The sequence below is a fragment of the Pseudorasbora parva genome, chromosome 6, assembly GCF_024679245.1.
Source record: "Pseudorasbora parva isolate DD20220531a chromosome 6, ASM2467924v1, whole genome shotgun sequence".
Lineage (NCBI taxonomy): Eukaryota > Metazoa > Chordata > Actinopteri > Cypriniformes > Gobionidae > Pseudorasbora > Pseudorasbora parva.
In genome coordinates, this window is record NC_090177.1 from 16,803,575 (window position 1) to 16,826,346 (window position 22,772).

The window sequence follows — 22,772 nt, forward strand, 5'->3', positions numbered from 1 at the left end:
CGACGCCTTCACCTGGGGACGTGAAATTCACGGAGTGTAAAACGCTGTCTCTCAAACTCAATGAGATGGCGAGAGATTTATACAACAAGGTAAGTTCTTTAAACTAAATATATTATTTATTTGTCTTACATTATTTTCATTATTGATTGTTTCAGACACCTTCTTAGGTTGTTGATTATAATAAAGCAATTTAATTCTCTACAGGTCTCTACAGAATCTCCAAAAATTGCAAGTATCATTGATGATCCTCCAGTGTCTATAAGACCAATAGACACATGTGACCCCTTAAGCCTTCAAAGCAACAAAGAGGTAAAATAATAATTCAGTTGCACTTCATGCCTACACTCTCAAAATAAAAGAGTACAAAACTGAGGTACAAGTCCAAGTGACTGTCACTGGTACCCTTAAGAGTAGCTACATTTGTATCTCTTAAGTAGAGGAAAGCAGTGAAAATGATATAATTGTACCATAAGGACAAACTGTGTACCTTTTTTGAGAGTGTATTAATGATTCCAAAGTCATATATTTCATATTATCTTGCTTAAGTGTTAGTCAGATGTTGTAATTTGTCCCTATCTGTCTTTTGCATTTCAGACTTGTCAATCCCGAATTATTCTGGCTTTGAAAAACTACACTGCCATTTTTCACAAGGATGGCATGTTTAAGAATTCAGCTTGCAGTGATTGGAGAAAGCAGGCCAACAAGATCGCCGAAGTCACCCAACATCTCCTGCAGATGCTTAAAGTATGTGTTTTTATTCAGAATCTTTGCTATTGTTTCATGTACTTCCTTTTGATATAATGCACACCTGGAAGTTTTCATAACAAGAGGCAAAAAGTAATTCCCACATCCTTGTATGTTATCCTCCTGGAAAGTTTCGTATGTAAATGTATTCCTGTATCATCTGCTCTAGTAAACACTTTTAATTTCATTATTGTCTTTGTTTGATGATCAGGAACCAGTGGTGGATGCTCCTTTGACCGCAGTAGACTGGTATGACGACACTCTGTGCCGGGACAGTGTGGAAAGGCTCTACTCCTTCTCTATCATATCTGCCCGTGTCTTCTCTTTTCTGGCATCCTCAGTAGCTCCAGTTGAGATGAAACAGTGTTAGATAGAGAGGTACATGTTAGTCGTGATCATGTTGGTCAAAATGTTCAAACAGCTTTTGCTGCTTCTACAAAGGTTCTCCTGTGTTATAATAACATGGATTTAGTAACAACTCAAAGTTGCATTAACTTAAGAAATCATGTGTGACATGAAGTGATTATTTATAGAACTATTTATTGTGTTCTTATTTATTTCTTTATTTATTGTACCATCATTTTATGTAACTTCCAAGAAGGTGTGTAATTTATGACTAATAAATGTATGAGCAAGTATTTCAGAACTCATTGTATTCATGCATTGTCTTTATTCTTGTGTATTGTTCTCAAAGGGAACAAAGACATTAACTGTAGAACTAATGTGTAAGCTAATTACTTTTACTAGTAGTAATAGTACTCTAATCAACAAGGAAATGTTAATGTGGTCAAATTTCCCAGTCTGAAGTCAACAGCTCTCTGTTAAAGGAGAGGGAAGATGTGATTTCCATAAACATTCATGCTACTCTTTATGGTGGCATGAAGCTTCCTGCAAAATATGTCCTAAACTCAGATGCTGTCACCACTCAGTTCTCTTAGGAACGTGTGTGCTGTCTCATTAAGGATGAGGTCATAACTACAAAAGGGAACTTGATTTACCAACAAACACACAAGTCAAGCAAAGACAGAGGTTGCATTATTTACTTTTTCCAGCTAATACCATGTTTTTTGTTTTGTTTTGTTTTGTTTTTTGACAGGAAGTAGCCTACACAAGATGCAAAACAATAAATGAATAAATAAATAATAGCTTATATTCAAAAAATAATAAAGAAAAAAATAGAAAGCATAATCATCAGACATTTTCTGATACTTCTAAATTACTTTACTATACTGTCCTTCTTCTTATAGGGGCAAACTAGTGAAGTTTTTCCTGTGTTCACATATGTGAAGAGGAAGTAGGACTATTGGCAATAGCAGAGAACCTAAAACTCTTGATATCTCTGATAACTTTTCCAATTCATTAAATATTTCGGCAGCCTATTCATACACTGTAAAAAATATTGTTGGGCTAACTTAAAAAAAAGTAAATAACCTGGTTGCCTTAAAATTTTGAGTTTATTAACATTTAAATTTTGAATTGATACAATAAAGGAAATTGGTTTAATATATAGAAACTCATAAAATACATAAAACCGATACATTAAAAATGTGATTGAATCATGAAAATAGAGCTAAAACTAAATTCGGCATGTTTCACTGTGTCTTCACAAATAAAACACACACAATATGCTTACAAAATCGTTTAATAATATTTGAATAAATACATTTTAAGGCAACCAGGTAACTTATTTTTAAAATATTTTTTCTTTAAAAACAACTGTACATAGTCAATAAATAAATAAATAAATAAATAAATATATATACATATATATATATATATATATATATATATATATATATATATATATATATATATATATATATATATATATATATATATATATATATATATATATAGTCAATTGTACAATGGCAGTACATAAAACGTATAAAACGTACAAGCTTTACTACAAGCTAAGAATTATGAAAATAAATATATATAATATACAAATAAAGTAATATAAACAATAATTAAGATTTCTCAAAATAATTAGATTCTTAAAATGTACATTTAGTTAGATTGTTACAATTTTATTTCAATTAGCTAATTTATGGATAATAAAATAATTAATCACACATTCCCAACAAGATGGCTGAGACAAATCCAATGAAACTCAATAAAACAAAAAAAGAAAGTTTTAATAAAATAAAATAAAATAAAATAAAATAAAATAAAATAAAATAAAATAAAATAAAATAAAATAAAATAAAATAAAATAAAATAAAATAATTCTCGTAGTGTTAATGAGACAGCGGATCAGAGGGCGGAGAGAGGCTGTGTTTCAAAACCTCCTGCGCTGTTTACCTAGATAACGTCATAAGCACGTGCCGCACACACACGCTCAGCCCTGCATGCGCCTAGGATGCTGTCTACGTAGGCAGCTCGCTAGGTTTTCAAACCTAGCCGCAGACGCTCTATTTCCTGGTTACTTCGCAAGGTGGGTGGCTGCCATATGACAACATTAGCTCTTTATTTACACCACTTTAATGTACTTTAACATGCATTTTGTGCTGTGTTCATTACTCTTTTAATTTCTTACTTCAAGCATGACTATTTTTCATGGCGCGTTTTCTTCAGCTTTTATCAGCAGCGATTGTGCTGTTGAATCCATTAGCTGGTTAGCTAACAGTGTTCAGATGTTAAATCAGCACGGGTTTTGTACGTTACATACTACGCATTATACACCTACATAAACCACAAACAGGTTATCGTCGGGGAAGTGAATGTTATGTAATCGTGATAACTAATGTAATTCATTGTGAAGACTGTTGTCCCTGTTAAAGGGCATCCTTATTTGTTTTTTTAATGGCTTTGTGTGTTTGCATGAAGGATATCACGGCTGTTGTTTTTCTACAGGATGAATGTGGGCGTTGCTCACAGCGAGGTGAACCCAAACACGCGGGTGATGAACAGCCGGGGGATCTGGCTGGCCTACCTGCTGCTCACCACTGCCCTGCATGTAGTTTTACTCAGCATCCCTTTCCTCAGTGTGCCTGTGGTGTGGACGCTCACCAATGTCATACACAACCTGGTCTGTTTTTGCTATAATAAGAAGTCTCTTATGCTTACTAATGCTGCATCTACTTGATTAAAAAATAAATAAAAACAGTGATAATGTGAAAATTATTCCTGTGCTGGCAAAGCTGAATGTTCAGCAGCCATTACTACAAGTTTTCGGTGTAACATGATCTTTCAGAATTTCACAATAAATCTTTTTTTTACTGTATTTTTTATTTAAATAAATGCAGTCCTTGGTGAGCTTAAGAGACTTCTTTCAAAAATCAAACAATTGATAGAATTATTAAAGCCCCATCATAGGAAACATTTAGAAGTTGTATTCTTATGTAGTGGTCCATTGTTAACTCAATTCTCTCCCATTTAGGTGATGTATCTGTTTTTGCACACCGTTAAAGGCACACCGTTTGAGACGCCAGACCAAGGCAAAGCACGTCTGCTTACTCACTGGGAACAGATGGACTATGGCATCCAGTTCACAGCGTCGAGGAAGTTCCTCACCATCTCACCCATTGTACTGTAAGTGATATTCAAAATTCTCTTAAAACTGACAGAAATAGTTCCACATGCACTGTAATCTTATTATTTGTATCTATTTTTCTTATTTATTTAATGATAAATAATTAATGATCTATCTATCCATCCATCCATCCAAACATACATGCACTGCATGGCCAAAAAAAATCTCAGACCATCTAACCATGACATTTTGCTTTGATTACGGAACTCATTCTCCATGGCATCGTTTTGATAAGCGTATGCAATCACAATATTTATCCCTGTGCAGAGTAGCAATAATTTCTCACTAAGATCTTGAATTGATGATGGGAGAGTCAGAGTTCTGTGTTAAGTCTTCTCCAGCACATTCCTAAGATTCTCAATGAGGTTAAGGTCTAGACACTGGTGGCCTAATCCATGTGTGAAATGATGTATCATGCTCCCTTAACCCGATGAATCCTGGCATTGTCATCTTGGAATATTCCTGTGACATCAGGGAAGAAAAAAAGCAATTGATGGGAAAACCTAGTTATTTAGTTTATTCAGGTAGTCAGCTAACCTCATTTTTTGGGCACATGGCATTGCGGAACCTAGACCTGACCAACTGAAGCAACCACAAATCATAATGCTACCCCCACATGCTTGTATGGTAGGCACTAGGGATGATGGGTCCATCCACCTCTCTTCTTACCCTGATGCGTCCATCACTTTGTAACAATGTAAATCCAGTCAGAGGTGTTTACGATTCTGTTCAAAAGCGCTCAAAGCATCACATTTTTAAAATTTGAGTACTGATTTGGTATCGCAGTCGGTACTTTTGACAACACTACTATATTGCCATAAGTTTTTGGGTCACCTGCCTTAACATGCTCATGAACTTTAATGACACAGCATTCTTAATCCGTAGATTTTAATATGAAGTTGGCCCACCCCTTGCAGCTAAAACGGCTTCAGCTCTTCTAGGAAGTCTTTCCACAGGTTTAGCAGTGTGTTTATGGGAATATTTGACCATTCTTCTAGAAGCGCATTTGTGAGGTCAGGCACTAATGTTGAACAAAAAGGCCTGGCTCTGCTCTAAATCATCCCAAAGGTGTTCTGTCAGGTTGAGGTCAGGACTCTGTGCAGGGCAGTCAAGTTTCTCCACACCAAACATGCTCATCCTTGTCTTTATGGACCTTGCTTTGTAAACTGGTGCGCAGTCATGTTGGAACAGGAACTGTTTCAGGAACAATCCCCAAACTGTTTCCAAAAAGTTGGGAGCATGAAATTGCTCAATGTCTTGTAGGAGTGTACCGATACATTAGTGTGACGATTCGATTCAAATCATGATACAGAACCCTCGATTCGATATGCATCGTGATATTTTAAGCCAAAATGAAAATTTGAGAATTGTTCCCCTTTTTCATTTTTATTATTATTATTGAGTCCAGTGGCAGGTTGCTTTACACCACTGCATTTGACGCATTTGCAATGCGAATTGCAATTGTTCTTGAGCTAATCTGAAGGCCATATGAGCTTTGGATGTCTGACTCTGCAAACAGTTGGGGATTTTTATTGCCTTCCAAATCTAGAATGCCAGTATTTTTCTCCAACCGCCTCTCTGGCTGAATGACATACTGTTTTTTTTTTTTTGACAAACATCAAGATTGTGTGGTAATTTGACATTAGGACCATGTGCTTTTAATGGTTCATATATTGTATCATGTAATCAGCATGATCACCAGTACACAAAGCAAGACTTTTGACAGAATGATTTGATGAACATCTCCCATGGCCTGCATAGTCACAAGATCTAAATATTTTTCAGCCACTTTGGATTGTTTTGGAGAAGCAAGTCACAAAACATTTTCCTCCACCAATAACATGGTAAACTGGGCATTGGGAAGGACTTGTATCTGTCATTCTTAAGGAAAATTGATTCTGTATTGGCTGCTAAAAGAGGGCATACACCATACTAATAAATTGAAGCTTAAATCCAGATGTTTCTGTTGCATTGTCCAAACCCTGTATATATATTCACAAAAAAGGGTCACTGTTTATATTTAAATAGGCAAATGCTTAAGAGTCTTAAGTTTCTAGCATGGTATATGTTTGGCAACAGGTCTTCTAACGCTAATTAATTGATGGAGTTTATAGCTTTTCATTTCTTAAAAAACTATGTAAAGTTTAGAATTGACAGAAGAAGCAGCAGCATGTCAATCCAGACATATTTGCATGGAATCAAAAATAGAGTAGTATGGTTTCTATTAACAAAAGACAATAAAGAACAAACTGAATTTTAAATACAATTAACACCATAGAAATTCAACTAATGAATTATTAATCATATAATCCTATTAATTCAACACTAAGCAGTCTATCAATCACATAACAAGAACACTGATAAATAAAAATAACAAATTGCATAGAATATTCAAAACCAAACATAACCTCAAGAATGAACATGATATAAAACACATTTCAAAAGGAATAAATGTACAATGTCAGGAACACACCAACTTTACAGGAAGACATATTAGGGCCATATTTCAGGAAGACAAAGCCAGAATACAAGGCTCATTATGGGATAAGAATGGTAGGAAAGGGAGTGTGAAGAATCACTTTTACACATGAATTGTCACCTCTTGTCCAGACCTTAAATTCATTGAAAGTCTTTGGTATGTGCTGGAGGACAATTTACAGAGGGCTGGACTCTTCCATTGTCAATGCAAGATCTTAACCAAAAATGCAGACATGCCAGAGGTTTTTAAACAACGTGGTTATTTAAGAAATTAAAAGCTACACACTTCATCAATAAGGGTTAGGAGAATTTTGACAAATATATAACATCCTAGAAACATAATAATGATCCAATCATTCAGCTTGCAATAATGATCCAATCATAGATTCTTAAGGATTTGCCTATTTAAACTTTTTTTTTGGCTGGGCAGTATATATATAATATATAAATAACACATTTTAATGTAATTGTGTTTATATACATATGCACATGCACACACACACGCATGCATGCACAAACACACACACACACACGATTCCAAAAAAGTTGGAACATTGTACAAATTATGAATTAAAACAGAATGCAATGATGTGGAAGTTTCAAATGTCAATATTTTATTTATAATACAACATAGATTACATATCAAATGTTTAAACTGAGAAAATGTTTCTTTTAAGGGAAAAATAGGTTGATTTTAAATTTCATGCATCAACACATCTCAAAAAAAGTTGGAACAAGCCCATGTTTTTCCACTATAACAGTCTGCAAACATCTGGGGACTAAGGAGACAAGTTACTCAAGTTTAGGACTAGGAATGTTGTACTATTCTTTTCTTATATAGGCTTCTACAGTAGACTGGCCCAACTGCCTTTGGTCTTCTTTGTTGCATCTTCCTCTTTATGATGCGCCAAATGTTTTCGATGGGTGAAAGATCTGGAGTGCAGGCTAGCCATTTCAGTACCCTGATCCTTCTTCAATGCAGCCATGATATTGTAATTGATGCAGAATGTGGTCTGGCATTGTCATGTTGGAAAATGCAAGGTCTTTCCTGAAAGAGACGACGTCTGGATGGGAACATATGTTGTTCTAGAACTTGGATATACCTTTCAGCATTGGTACCTTATCAGATGTGTAAGCTGCCCATGCCACATGCACACATGCAACCCCATACCATCAGAGATGCAGGCTTCTGAACTGATAAAAACTTGGGATGTTCTTGTCCTCTTTAGTCCAGATGACATGGCATCCCAGTTTTTCAAAAAGAAATTCAAATTGACCTGACCAGGTCAAAACTGACCACAGAACAGTTTTTCACTTTGCCACAGTCCATTTTAAATCAGTCTTGGTCCACAGAAAACACCTGCACTTCTGCATCATGTTTAGATATGGCTTCATTTTTGACCTATTGTTTTAGCCGGCAAAGTCAAATGGCACAGTAGATTGTGTTAATAGACTTTTTTCTGGAAGTATTCCTGAGCCCGTGTTGTGATTTCCATTTAAGTAGCTTTCCTGTACGTGATGCAGTGCCGTCTAAGGGCCCGAAGATCACGAGCATCCAGTATGGTTTTCTGGCCTTGACCCTTATGCACAGAGATTGTTCCAGATTCTCTGAATCTTTGGATGATTTTATGCACTGTAGGTGATGATAACTTCAAACTCTGCAATTTTTCCCTGAGAAACTTTCTGATATTGCTCCACTAATTTTCGCCACAGCATTGGGGAAATTGGTGATCCTCTGCCCATCTTGACTTCTGAGAGACACTGCCACACGGTCATGTTGCCAATTTGTCCTCCAGATGTTCCTTATATGTACATTTAACTTTTCCGGCCGCTTATTGCCATCTGTCCCAACTTTTTTGGAATGTGTAGCTCTCATGAAATCCAAAATGAGTTAATATTTGGTATGACATTTCAAAGTGTCTCACTTTCAACATTTGATATGTTATCTATATTCTATTGTGAATAAAATATACGTTTATGAGATTTGTAAATTACATTCCTTTTTTATCACAATTTGTTCAGTGTCCAGACTTTTTTTGGAATCGGGTTTGTGTGTGTGTGTATGTGTATATGTATATACAGTGAGGAAAATAAGTATTTGAACACCCTGCTATTTTTAGTTCTCCCACTTGGAAATCATGTCATAAATTATTATCGTAGGTGCATGTCCACTGTGAGAGACATAATCTAAAATAATTCACACAATGTATGATTTTTTAAACTATTTGTATGAAACAGCTGCAAATAAGTATTTGAACATCTGAGAAAATGTTCAACATGACATTGTGACTTTGCGTAAACATACTTGCCACTTTCTAAAGCCAAGTGGCGTGTTATCTGTACGCATTTTGAGCTAGCGCGTGTATGTCTACGCCGTGTGATTCCGCGTGTATGTGTACGCCATGTGATTCCGCCAACCTGATCTCACAGAATTAATATTTATAGCCTAATTTTATATTTTGGAGAAACTAACTCCAAACATTCCTACCCTAAACCTACCCCCAACAATATAAAACACGTAACAGGCAAATAAATGTACAGTCACATGTCTTTATTGCAAAAACTGACCAAAAAACAGTATAAAAGTATTAACTTGTTGCATTCCAAGTCTTCTGAAGTCATACGATATCTTCATGTGACGAATAGAGTTTATCTTAATGTTTTAGTCGTTGTAATGATGATCGCACCCCTTCGTGAACAGAACACACGCACTCGTTACTATTTTTCACTCAAATGATACACGAGACGACTCTTTAGAATGACGCGATCGGTCACGAGACACGAGAGCCAATGGCATTTTACAATCAAAGCTGACGTAATTACGCAATTGGTCACGAGACATACAACAGCCAAAGCTGTCAAAACTGACGTGACGTTTCTTTCGGCGGCAATATTTGAAATGTATCTTTGGCGGATGGACTAGACGTTACTGAACGCTTTTGGGGATTTTCTTCACACAAATCAAACGTTTGGCCTCGGAACATTGGGATATTTGTACTTTCTGAATAAATTGTGCCTGCAGTCCTATCTGCCTGTTATATCCTGTTTATTTATAATACACAAATGGGTAGGTTTAGGGAAGATTTTGCGTTCAAAATGTGTCTGAATATGTGTGTGTGTGTGTGTGTCCACAAGGTAAATGGATTTATAAACATACTAAATTGTTATTTTGAAAATGTAAAAATGCAGAATGTTTCTTGTGATTGGTTTAGGGGCAGTGTATGTGTGTGAGTAGGTTTAGGGCCAGGGCCAATGAAATGGCGTTGATAAACACGCTAAAAGCGATTATGCGTCTTGATAGCATGCCAAAATGGCATACGAATTGTCATACATACGCCATTTCATGAGATCAGTCTGCAATGTTAATATCTGGTACAGTAGCCTTTGTTTGCAATTACAGAGGTCAAATGTTTCCTGTAGTTCTTTTCCTGCGTACTCCTCCACACAGATCTTCTCTAGATCAGTCAGGTTTCTGGCCTGTCGCTGAGAAACACGGAGTTTGAGCTCCCTCCAAAGATTCTATATTGGGTTTAGGTCTGGAGACTGGCTAGGCCAGGCCAGAACCTTGATATGCTTCTTACAGAGCTACTCCTTGGTTATCCTGGCTGTGTGCTTCGGGTCAGTCATGTTGGAAGACCCAGCCTCGACCCATCTTCAATGCTCTAACTGAGGGAAGGAGGTTGTTCAGTCATCCTTTCCTTAATACAGTGCAGTCGCTCTGTCCCATGTGCAGAAAAACACCCCCAAAGCATTATGCTACCACCCCCATGCTTCACAGTAGGGATGGTACTCATCATTCTTCTTCCTACAAACACTTTAGTGGAATTATGACCAAAAAGTTCTATTTTGGTCTCATCTGACCACGACTTTCTCCCATGACTCCTCTGGATCATCCAAATGGCCATTAAGACGGGCCTGGACATGTGCTGGTTTAAGCAGGAACCTTCCGTGCCATGCATGATTTAAAATTATGACGTTTTAGTGTATTACCAACAGTAACCTTGGAAACTGTGGTCCCAGCTCTTTTCAGGTCATTGACCAGCTCCTCCTGTGTAGTTATGGGCTGATTTCTTCCCTTTCTTAGGATCATTGAGACCCCATGAGGTGAGATATTGCATGGAGCCCCAGTCCGAGGGAGAATGACAGTCAAGTTTAGCTTCTTCCATTTTCTAATGATTGCTCCAACAGTGGATCTTTTTTCACCAAGCTGCTTGGCAATTTCCCCGTAGCCCTTTCCAGCCTTGTGGAGGTGTTCAATTTTGTCTCGAGAGTCTTTGGACAGCTCTTTGGTCTTGGCCATGTTTCTTACTGATTGTATGGGGTGGACAGGTGTCTTTAGGCAGCTAATGACCTCAAACAGGTGCATCTAATTTAGGATAATAAATGGAGTGGAGGTGGACATTTTAAAGGCAGACTAACAGGTCTTTGAGGGTCAGAATTCTAGCTGATTTGCAGCTGTATCATACAAATAAATAGTTTTAAAAAATCTAAGTTTCCTCAGTGTGTCTGTGTGTGTGTGTGTGTGTGTATATATATATATATATATATATATATATATATATATATATATATATATATATATATATATATATATATATATATTGTATTCTTAGTTATACACAATGCTTAATAGTATAACATTCATTTTAATTATATTTACATTAATTATGTTTTCATAGGTACATCTTGGCCAGCTTCTACACTAAATATGATACCACCCACTTCCTAGTCAACACAGGCTCACTACTAAGTGTTCTCCTTCCCAAGTTGCCTCAGTTTCATGGAGTTCGTCTATTTGGTATAAATAAATACTGATATACTTCAGCACACTCATGGAGGGGACGTAGCATCATGGAAATGAGATGACTGAAGTTCTTGACTGAGATGACTTTTATTCTCCATATGATGCTTCCTTGGTCCAAAGCCATAGGGCCTTAAGGAACCAAAACTGCACTGGACTCAAGTACACTATTTAAAAAAAGCCTTCCATGCTCAGGTTTACTCAATCTGCGGTTTATTTTCTTGTTTTAAATTTAGTCTCATGTCTGTGATTTATTTTCATCATAACGATTTTTAGATCAATAAAGTTTAAGGATGTTTTGACTGCATTGCAACATACAATGTGCCAATTATCATCCTCTGATATTAATTTAGTTAAGGTTCCCTTTGCATAATCCTATTTGCCACAACATGCTCTGTCATTCTGGAGTCGAAACATGATGGTGCTGAATTATAATATTCAGATTTTTTGTCAGTGTTCTAGTATATAACATGGGTAACTGCAGTAAATAAGATCTTTTCAAATCATAAGAAACACATCTGTTTTGAGTTTAATCTGAACTGTGTTGTTGCATTTTTCATTTCATTTTCTCCAAAAAATGCAAAACCATGATCTGTGATGTGTGAATGTAATGTATGGTATACAATCTGGTTTCTTTTGAAGTGTTTCACTTAAAGTTCAATGCTTAGGTTTTTTGCAGAGCACTGGTTATATCAGATTTCTTTGAATTCCTGTATTTATTTATTTTATATCATAAAACATTCCAATTGGTAGTAAATGCCTAGGTAAACTTACATTATTATTATTATATTTAACATGTACATGTCTTCATGGATCATGTTTGTTCACAATACAAAAGTGAGAGTATACAGATGGGGGAACAAATATTTGAGAACACATTAAAAATTTGGGACCCAAAATCTAATTTAATAGATTTTTTTGAATTTACAAGAAGAAACATTGTTTCCATGTCACAAATAACATTATTACTTATTTTCTTTTTTACCTAAAATTGTGTACAGATGGTCAGATGCTGACAATTTACTTTTTGGATCGTTTTTAAGTCATGCTGGAGAACATGATCATCAGGTTTCACTCAAGCTTGTGGAGTTCATGTAGCTTGAGTGCTGCTGTCATTGTGTTGCACTGGTTATAATAAAAATGACTCTTGCACAAGATAACTCGTCAGTCATAAAGTAATTTGGACTGATGTAAAAGTACGATCAGCAGGTCACCGGATACATTGATCTATACTCAGTGAAATGACATTTACAGTTGCATTTGTGGCAGTATGGCACCTACAGCTTAGCCCCCAATGTTTGTTCTACACGACAAGAATGTAAGTAGTAAGTAACATTAAAGTCTGATGCTCAGAATGGCGTGAAGTTGCACCATATTGATAGGAAGCATGTAAATCTTCTGAAGCAATCATATTACAGGATAAATCTAACCACATGCAGATGAACTTGGGAATCCTCTCTTCTGACCTGTTGGATAACAACAAACCACACAAGTGAACAGGTGTGCGCATCAGCCACGAGGAAGCTCAAGTTCAACACAGGTCTTTGTCGGTCTGATGAATATGGACATGCATTTGGATAAGTTGTGAAGGTGTCGCTACCGGGGGAAATCCGTGAGTTTTACATGTTACACACCTACACGCGGACGGGGCAAGCCCAGCGACAGCGATAAGCAGATAGTTGTACGGGAATCCCCCAATAAAGGCTCAGGTGTCTCCCTAATGCTAACAAACTGTGTTTCAGGGAAGAGGTAGTAGGAGGGGAATAGTGTCCTCGGCCCACCTGTGCCACCTATTTGCCTAGCGTATGTAACACATTCTGCCTGTTTACCACGAAAGCACATGCAAATAGGCTTCTGGCTCAACGCGCTAGAATACTGAGGAATCCTGTGCTTGTGACACGGGGACCACCGCTGATGTCACCACTGGAATGCAAACATCATTTGCATGACCTGCAGAGGAAGAACAAGGTAATAGCCCATCTCTTGCCCGCAGCTTTAGATTTAGCCTTTTCAATGTCTGTCGGATCCAAAACCAATAGCTGAGACGGGATTTCTGGGAGATGCTGCTTATGACAGAAGATATAATGGTTCTGCTGTTTGTCGCAATTCTGCTTTCTTCATGTTCCTGTTCTAAAGCCTGTTATGAGAAAGGCTTGCACTGATCGAGGAAGGTCAGCCAAACCACAGCATTTGTATAAAGAAGACCAAGAGGTGATCAGCCGTAAAACAGCAGTCTGCTGTGGTATGACTTTTTTTTTTTTTTATCAGGCCATTTACTGGAGGAGTGAACAGGGGATGTAGAAGTGAGTCAGCAATAATAATAATAATAATAAACAAGACAGAAGAGAAGTAAAAATTATTTTGCTGGACATTAGCCTATACTTTTACCAAATATGGCTGGATTTAAAAATGACACTTCATTCAGTGGTTTAGTCAGCTTCATTAAGTTAGTTAAAAGAAATATCTAAGTTTAACTTATTTTTACTCATCCAACATTTTATTAACTTTTTTTTACAGTGCATTTTAAAGAGGTTTGTTTCTTATTGCAGAGAAAACTGTTGAAGTATGTTTACAAAGCCCCTAAAGTAACATGGTCATGAAAAATCAATGAGAATGAGGAAAATTATATAATATATATAAAATAAAATAAAAATTAGGCCTATGTATAGTTTTTCTCCCACTTCATATTAAAAGTTTGCAAGCGATTGCAAAAGCATTAAAACATTAAGTCCCACTTTATATTACGTTTTTAATACCAACATTAAAATTAATCACATGACATTATGTACGTGCATGCTTGTATATTATAATTATATTAAAAATACCTGCATGAGACATCTATAATTACACTGGATTTTCCCTCATCCCAGGGGTTTTCAATCTTAGCAGAAGCCCTCAATATATGATCTTTTTCGTGTGATGGACCCCCATTCTAAAACTTAAAAGGCATCCATCTTTTATAAACACTTGAAAAATGATAGGCCTTTCATAAATGTTTTTTAAAAATTGTTTCTAAAAAAAAAATCCTATTCTTATATTTTATTCTCACTGGTGTCTTAAATGTATTTCATAGTTTGGTTATTTATTTAACTTTGTATACCGCTCAATGCAATGCAAGTCGCTTTGGATAAAAGTGTCTGCTAAATGCATAAATGTAAACTTTATTTAATCTATTTAAGAGATGAATAACTAATATTACAAATTTGTTACTAATATATTTTAATCATTTTGTATTAAATCTAATTTAATGATTTACTTTTTTTCCTCTAGATTTTTCTACAGACCCTGTCCTTCCCTTGTGGACCCCAGGTCTCGTTTGAAAACCTCTGCGTTAACCCACCCTTAAACCTAACCTTAACCGTATCCAGCCAGTGTTTTGCAATACAACATGAACTCAGTAAATACAGTGTACCAAAGTATTTTTTTAAATGCAAGTATAGCAACCTAATATAAAGAGTGACCAAATATTTTTCTTCCATCAACATGTCTCTTTAGGGGCTTGACAGTATAGCGATGTTGAGATTGGATATAAAAAATAAAAAAAGCACCTGCTGATGACTTGGCATGTAAAGCCTCTTTTGCAGTTGTTCCCAACCCTGGCAGTTTTATGCTGCCACCAAGTGGTCACAACAAAGACATATTTAATTTTAAGGTGATGCAATTACATTGCACTTCCTCTAGTAAGTACTGAGCAAAATTAATTAACTACATTGTTATATATCATTGATATTTTACAAAGTCAAGCAATTAGACCATGTATTATTAGGTTTTTATTATTCATTAAAAAAAATAATCCTTTGACCGTAAACAGATCTACGGCTCCCATCAATGTCCACAAAAAGCTAAATAACGTGTCTCTTCTGTTCAGCGGTTTTTAGTATTGCTTTTTTTATGGATATACACATGTGCCTGGGCCTTAGTTTAAACTTAAAAACAAAACAAATCATAAAATACAGTCCATGTACAGTTTCCTCACTTGGAACATCATTGAAGAAATAAAAATAAAAATGTTTTTTTTTTTTTTTTTAAGAAAAAGAAATCAAACTGTTCGCCTTTCTCACGTGCCACGAAAACAACATCCAGGCCATTTTCAACATTAATCATCCACAACGAATGCATCAGAGACTGAAGTCTGCAGTCACGAGTGAAGACCTTCAACAGATACCTACAGCAGAACAGTAAATGCTACATTCGAGCAGATCTCAGATCAGCTTAAAACATTGAAGTATTTTCCAATACTGTTCATCAGTCATTTCACCCGTGTGTTGTTTAGTCGTGGGGATACTGCCTCCGGCTTCAAGCCATCATCCGTTTCCCATCCCTCCTCCTCCTCCTGCTGCTGTTCTTCCTCATCGGTGGAGAACAGCTCCTCCTCAAAGAAGGATCCGCCCAGCCCGTACTCCTGCGTGTGAACCGACACCTCATTGGACAGCAAATGTGGAGAGCCTTCGATGAAATCTGCAAACCTGAGAGTAAGTGTGTTTTTTTTAGACAACATGAAATCAAAATTGACCTTTTTCATTCAAGTCCTTAATCATTACCGTTTCACATCTTTGTGTTAAGTTCTGTTATTATACTCGGAATGAATTATTTTAACCAGCACTTATTGACATGAGGCATGGAAATTGCTGAACAAATACAAGAATTTGTTCAGCTTAGTCAAAATATCAAACAAAATGGACAGGCTGCTATAAGAAAATGCTGTAGCCTGGGAGGAGGAGGAGGAGGAGGAGGAGGGGCAGAAAGATGTTTTCATAATTGCAATAGGGCGCTCACAGGCTAGAGTATAAGATATAAGGTAACATGGATTAGGAACTGCTTCTGATTGGGTGATGCCACCGCGTTGCAAGAACCAATCAGCGCTTGGTTAGAGTTTCATGCTTGAACTATGTATAAGTATAATAAGTCTAGCATGGAATAATTCCAGATGGGAGGGAAAATTAGTGTTCTCCTGAGATACTTTGTGATCTCACAAAACTACTTTTTTTTTTTTACCGCTAGAAGGCCAAACCGTTACATTGTGTAACTTTAACACTGTGTTTCTGAAATATTCTCTCATACCTCTTAGGAGACTGGAGCCTAGAGACCGTCTTCCAGGTGTTGAAATCTGGACTGCCACAGTATTTCCTAAGTTCCTCCAAAGCTTTCTGAGTCTCCACCTCCGACTGCCTCTGATACTCCTCTTCTGTCAGCAGACGCCGTGGTTCGAGTTTCTTAGGCTTCAGCTTCCTTCAGAGCATTCATTCAGCAAGAAGACAATGACTACATTGCTCAAAATGTATTTGAACAACATTTATTAAGGTAATATGCTCACTGATAAAGCATGACGGCCTTGGTAAAAGGGTAATCCAGGTTCTTTGAGAGGAATGCAGCTGTCATGATGGCCAGAGCCACTTGCTGGACCTGAATTCCAGCGTACACCAGCAGAAGGCCGAATATCTGCAGCGTCCAGGACAGGATGTTGATACTTCGCTCTTCCATCAGAGGCCCATAGCGGTAACAGACCGCAAAACTGACGAACCCGACCACAATGACATAACCTTAAAATATTTAAAACAAAGAACAGTCAGCACTTCATATACTTTAAAGGGTTAGTTCACCTAAAAATGAATTGTATGTCATTAATGACTCACCCTAATGTCGTTCCGCACCCGTAAGACCTCCATTCATCTTCAGAACACAGTTTAAGATATTTTATATTTAGTCCGAGAGCGTATCTAAGTGTATACACACTTTACTGTCCATGTCCAGAAAGGAAATAAAAACATAATCAAATTAGTCCATATTTGACATCAGTTGGTTAATTAGAATCTCTTGAAGCATCGAAAATACATTTTAGTCCAAAAATAACAAAAACTACAACTTTATTCAGCATTGTCTTCCCTTCTGGGTTTGTTTTCAATCCTAAAACAAAGATTCAAACGGTTGTGAAACAGCTTATTGATTCATGATTCGGATTGCGTATCAAACTGCTTAAATCACGTGACATTGGCGATCTGAATCCTGAATCAATACACTGATTCATGACCGTTTGAATCTTTATTTGAGGATTAAAAAACAAACAAACACGGAAGATAATTTAATGCTGAATAAAGTCGTAGTTTTTGTTATTTTTGGACCAAAATGTATTTTCGATGCTTCAAGAGATTCTAATTAACCAACTGATGTCACATATGGACTACTTTGATTATGTTTTTATTCCCTTTCTGGACATGGACAGTATAGTGTGCATACACTTAGATACGCTGTCTGACTAAATATAAAATATCTTAAATTGTGTTCTGAAGATGAACGGAGGTCTTGACATCAATTTCATTTTTGGGTGAACTAACCCTTTAAAGACTAGTATAAAAACATACCATCAAGTATTTGCAAATTAAAATTAGTTTTTATAATTCCAATAATATAAACAAATTGTAGCTCACTTTTCACAATCCATTCAAATCTGGTGTTTTAAAGTCTTATTTACAGCCATTATTTCTCACTGAATATGATTTCAAACAGAAATAAAATAGAATACATTTAATTTTTGTAATATGTTGGACATGGTGCTCTCTTACCGATAGCTAGATGCCAGTGATCTTTAAGAATTATTTGTAGATTCCTAAACACCAGCTGGATGATGTAGAGAGAAAAGGACCAGCCGCCCATCAGCAGCACATAAAATGGGCTTTTCTACAAGCCAAAGAAGGAAACATGTTGAAAGGTAATAAGATAAGGAATCGTTCTGGGATATAAGGGTAGCTTTGTCATGCTCAACACTCCCAAACTGGAATTAATTTCTTTCTTCTGCTGAACACAAAAGATATTTTGAAGAATGCTGGTAACCAAACAGTGGATGGGGCCCATTTACTATTTTTTATATACTATAGAAGTCAATGAGCCCCAACTGTTACCTTTTAACCATATTCTTCAGAATATCTTTTGTGTTCAGCAGAAGGAAGAAATAAATAAATTAAAGTTGGAAGGGAACAACTTAAAGGTTAGTTATCGATTACAGAATTATATCTTTTGGGTTTACCTTCCCTTTAATAAGATTCCACAGTTAATTTCTAAAAAAGAACCAACCATGTGTTCAGAAGCAGAGAAAAGGACATTTAATTCATGTTAAAGAATGTCAGGAATCCTACCTTGGGTAAAAAACGGCCGATGACGAAGATGAGAATGATGAGGGAGGCGATCATGCCAGTGCTCAAGCCAGCAGAATAGTAGAACACTTGACTCCTACAAGACAGATAAAACAGATTTGAGCACAAAGTTATAAACACAATGTCTTCGTAACAACCTCCATGCAGGAAAAGGAGAACTGGCTCAAGTGAATTCATTTTTAATTATATAATGTCAATTACCTGCTTAGATGGTCTGCAAAAAAGAACAGCAACACTCCAACCAGAAAAACCAAAAACAGGTAGATGTCAAAATCTACAGGAAGAAAAACAATATCAATCTCCAAATCAATAGCACACTGTCAATTATATGAGCATGAAGATTTAATTTAAGCAATATTATATAAAGGACCAACAGGAATAAGTTTTTCCGTCCATGTGGACTTTTTGCCTTTCTAATATATTCTTTTGTAAGTCTTTTTCAACTCACGTCGGCTAGGTTGTACTGTATAGAGTGTATAGGCATCTGAAGGGTCCACTCTGAAACAGGTCTTGTTGGTAAAAAGACTGACGCTTACGGTGGTCTCATTCGTCTGTTCGCGAACAAAATACTGCACAAGTTTCCAGATGCTGAAGTGCTCAAGCTCCTGCAGGTCCTGCTCATCATTAACCACGGTGACTTTCAGCTTCGTAGTGCTCCACACTCTCACCTGTCAATCAAAAAACAAGGTGGGGCTCTCAGTTTTGATGCAAACATTACTGATTACATTGACAAGAATCAAAGTTAAAAGTCTTCAACCTGTATTCTAGTCCATGTTTCCCTCCATCCAGGTACGATGGAGTTATAGTAGCAAAAATGTTGTGCAGCTTGTATTTTGATTTCTGGTCCATCTTTAATTTCTATGATGGGACGGGTGGCACCTGCATGAAAATGACCGAGTAATAACTTTTGTGAATCATTCTCCGTATACATATTTATATAAGGTATTCATATTTTAAAACACGAAATTATGAAATAAGAACATATTTTATTTATAAGAAATAAAGTATAAGGATTAATATTAATAATATTATAATTTATAAGGAATAAAGGAACAGCAATCTGTTGTTAAGTGATAGTTTAACTTAAACATCTGTTTGCGACAAAAATGATAATAAAATACAGCAAACTAACTTACATTTTTATCCCATAACGTTACATTTAAGACCTGTTTGCACAACTGTAACTAATTATATCAACACATATATACCTAGTACGCTAACAACAACAATAGCTTACTTTGTCCTACTTAATTTACAAACAATACGAATAAAGATATAATCACTTAAACCTTGTCTAACTATTGCTTACCTGACGTTTGAGAAAAATGAAATGAAAACAGCACAGTAGTCAAAATAACTTTCAATCTGACAGTTTTGATCCTAAAGCCACTTTCGGATTTCATTAATCCCGCCATGATGTCTTCTCGCGTTTCTTTGATGGTAGGAGTGACGTTACCGACGAGGCTTGAGAGCTGAACAGCGTCATCTGCTGGACTGGATCTGTCGCACCGTCATACTATTGGAGATTTCTATACTATACTATATATCTATACTATACTATACTATACTATACTATACTATACTATACTATACTATACTATACTATATATATATATATATATATATATATATATATATATATATATATATATATATATATATATATATATATTTATTTATTTATTTTTTTTTTTTTTTTTGAGTCTAAAGCGATGTGTATTGTACAGGTAGCCTATTAATTAGTAGGCTAGAAATAGTAATATTTCTTAAATATAAAACTACAGTCCATAACTTTTTTACAAGTACAGCCCAGTGTTCAAATCTGTCTCCTTACCGATTCACAACAGTAAGATTGTAATAATCTGTTATAATTTAGGTGATACAGGTGGATTTCCGTTGGATGTGAGGATGCTGCAGGTGGCGGATCATTTATAACCTTTTCTCCCAGCAGCTGGAATAATTAAACGTTTCATTTTGATAGCGGATTGTAATCCAGAAAAGACAATCATCCGAGTGACATTTGGAGATTCGCCCATAGTGAAAAAAGTTCAGAAATTAAAATCTAGGTAACCCTAATACAAAAAAAAAAATTGCCTACACATGTTGATAACATAAAAATTTTGAGAACGTGATAATTGATTGCATGATTGAATGTTATGCTTTTTTTTCTTAGTTGGTCAGAAAAAAGAAATGCCAGACATGTTACTTGTTCAAATGACATTTTCCAGTGAAAATTATTATTTTGGTCGTACTTTCCAGCTGATTTGAATCTGTAATTCAGAAGTACAGTATCCACACCAGTGCGGTGACAGCCTACACATAATACTCCTCAAAACCATAGAATGTAAAAAAATACGGACATAGAGTGTCCATGACGTCACCCATAGTGACAGTTTCACAGTTTTGAAGCATTAAAGCTACACTGTGTAACTTTTGTAATTTATTCTTAGCTAAAAACACTAACACATATATTTTCTTTCAAAAATATATGTGCTCATTAATGTATATTTACTTCTTTCAAGTAATAAAGTATTCTCGTAAATTTATAATATGCCATTGAAAATACATACGGGTGAGGGTTCGAATGCCGGTCGCCATGTTTCCCCTCCTTCTTGAAAGTACATTAGCCCGTAAATTCAAGCTTCACCTTTCGCGTTTTAACACTCTATGGCACCGTGTCGAATGTGAAGAGGGGGATTGCCATGTTAATCTTGGACTAAATCGGCCACCGTAAGAGTTAAAACGAAAAAATAATTGAGAGGTACAGACACTATTATTCACTGGATGGTCATATAGCTTTTCACCGCTAGATGGGGGAAAATATCACACAGTGTAGCTTTAAGTAGAGACGAGCTGGCCGCTGCCATCTTGGCAACGTGTCATCGCACGTCACACCCGGATAACAGAAAATGGGCAAAGAGGCGGGACATGGGTCAAACTTAGGTGACGCAATGACTAACAGACAGCGGATAAATGGCTATCCACCTGTCAATCAAAAGGGGCCATACCCTTAATTATGCAGAACTTTAAGGCTTTATATAATGTAAAGGAATTATAAAAAAAAATCACCCCCTCACAGTAGCCATAAAGGGCAAAATTAGCCGTATAGACCAAAACCACAATTTGCAACCAAGCCTGCAGTACCCCTCTCAGAAACTGAAGCTTTCGCGCCTCGATCGCCCCCCGGTGACCGGTCCCAGTATAGCCGCCCCTCTGTGTTTTCTAATGGATGCGAGGCAAACTAAACAATAAAATTACACTTCAAATATTTTTTCCCCAAAGTTAGTTTATGTCATTGAAGGCAGTTATCATCACGATGATTTCATTTCAAGTGTTTGTTTTTAAAATAAGTTTAGTTTAAGTTAGTTATTTGATGCTATAAAAATGGGGGGTGTGACGTCGTGATTGACAGCTGAGATTGATGTCTTCTCTGAGTGAAGTTGTCACTGAGGCACTAAAATATTTTTTTCTGAATTTTTGGGAGCAGATTGGAGCTTTAGCTTTAATTTCTACATTTCCATAACTTTATTTCACACCAACATAATTAATTGTTCTCTGCATCTGTGAGAGTGTGGGTGGGCTTTTGATATCGCGGCTGTACTTCCTGCTCTACTTCCTGCGCTCTACTGCACAACTCCGGTCCCGAAATCGATACTGCGCAGACTCGGTCTCAAGATGTCAGTGCCGTGCAGGCCGTCTGAAAGCTTCAAATCTGGCAAGCGAAAATGGATGATGTCGAGTCGTCCATATTTTTTTACGGTCTATGTTTGCAACAGGCTGTAAACATGTTTTTTTTCTGCTGTAAATTTGGGCATTTTAACATGGGGCTCAATGAGATTCTGCTCCCTTATGGAGCCTGTCCCTAGTGGCCAGTCAAAGAATTACAGTTTTGGTTACTTCCGTATTGGCTTCAACAGAAACTGGGGGAGGTTGCCATTTGCTCAAAACATAGATTCGTCTGTGTTAAGGAGCCGTTAAGATACATAACCCACATAATAACTGCAATTCCAAGTTTCAAACCGAGATGGCGAAAAAGAGGCACCACTTACGGACTGCAGCTTTAAAT

General features: G+C 36.4%; 2 protein-coding genes across 3 annotated transcripts; one reads left to right on the forward strand and one right to left on the reverse strand.

The window, feature by feature from the left end:
* The first annotated feature begins 3,072 nt into the window (after nucleotides 1-3,072).
* On the forward strand, nucleotides 3,073-12,737 carry ormdl2 (ORMDL sphingolipid biosynthesis regulator 2). 2 transcript variants are annotated; one of them, XM_067447217.1, is made up of 4 exons: nucleotides 3,073-3,181; nucleotides 3,601-3,775; nucleotides 4,127-4,278; nucleotides 11,437-12,737. In XM_067447217.1, exons 1-4 carry the CDS (start codon nucleotides 3,096-3,098, stop codon nucleotides 11,570-11,572), a joined length of 549 nt encoding a protein of 182 aa, XP_067303318.1. In that variant the 5' UTR covers nucleotides 3,073-3,095; the 3' UTR covers nucleotides 11,573-12,737. The 2 variants fall into 2 exon arrangements, with proteins under 2 accessions (XP_067303318.1, XP_067303320.1); XM_067447219.1 differs by lacking the exon at nucleotides 3,073-3,181 and adding an exon at nucleotides 3,471-3,492.
* Nucleotides 12,738-15,321: 2,584 nt separating this feature from the next.
* On the reverse strand, nucleotides 15,322-20,198 carry nemp1 (nuclear envelope integral membrane protein 1). Its single transcript, XM_067447220.1, has 9 exons — nucleotides 20,016-20,198; nucleotides 19,464-19,585; nucleotides 19,155-19,374; nucleotides 18,908-18,980; nucleotides 18,689-18,782; nucleotides 18,119-18,233; nucleotides 16,873-17,098; nucleotides 16,620-16,787; nucleotides 15,322-16,024 (listed from the first exon to the last, which is right to left on the reverse strand). Exons 1-9 carry the CDS (start codon nucleotides 20,119-20,121, stop codon nucleotides 15,808-15,810), a joined length of 1,341 nt encoding a protein of 446 aa, XP_067303321.1. The 5' UTR covers nucleotides 20,122-20,198; the 3' UTR covers nucleotides 15,322-15,807.
* Between the last annotated feature and the right edge of the window lie 2,574 nt (nucleotides 20,199-22,772).

Excerpts from the sequence above, each read along its gene's own strand:
- ormdl2 (XM_067447217.1), top strand. The coding sequence starts at position 3,096 with ATGCGCCTAGGATGCTGTCTACGTAGGCAGCTCGCTAGGTTTTCAAAC. Across the intron at positions 3,182-3,600 it reads TTTCCTGGTTACTTCGCAAG|GATGAATGTGGGCGTTGCTC; the intron begins GTGGGTGGCTGC and ends GTTTTTCTACAG. Across the intron at positions 4,279-11,436 it reads ACCATCTCACCCATTGTACT|GTACATCTTGGCCAGCTTCT; the intron begins GTAAGTGATATT and ends ATGTTTTCATAG.
- nemp1 (XM_067447220.1), bottom strand. The coding sequence starts at position 20,121 with ATGGCGGGATTAATGAAATCCGAAAGTGGCTTTAGGATCAAAACTGTC. Across the intron at positions 19,375-19,463 it reads AAACATGGACTAGAATACAG|GTGAGAGTGTGGAGCACTAC; the intron begins GTTGAAGACTTT and ends TTTGATTGACAG. Across the intron at positions 17,099-18,118 it reads TCACTGGCATCTAGCTATCG|GTTATGTCATTGTGGTCGGG; the intron begins GTAAGAGAGCAC and ends AAATATTTTAAG.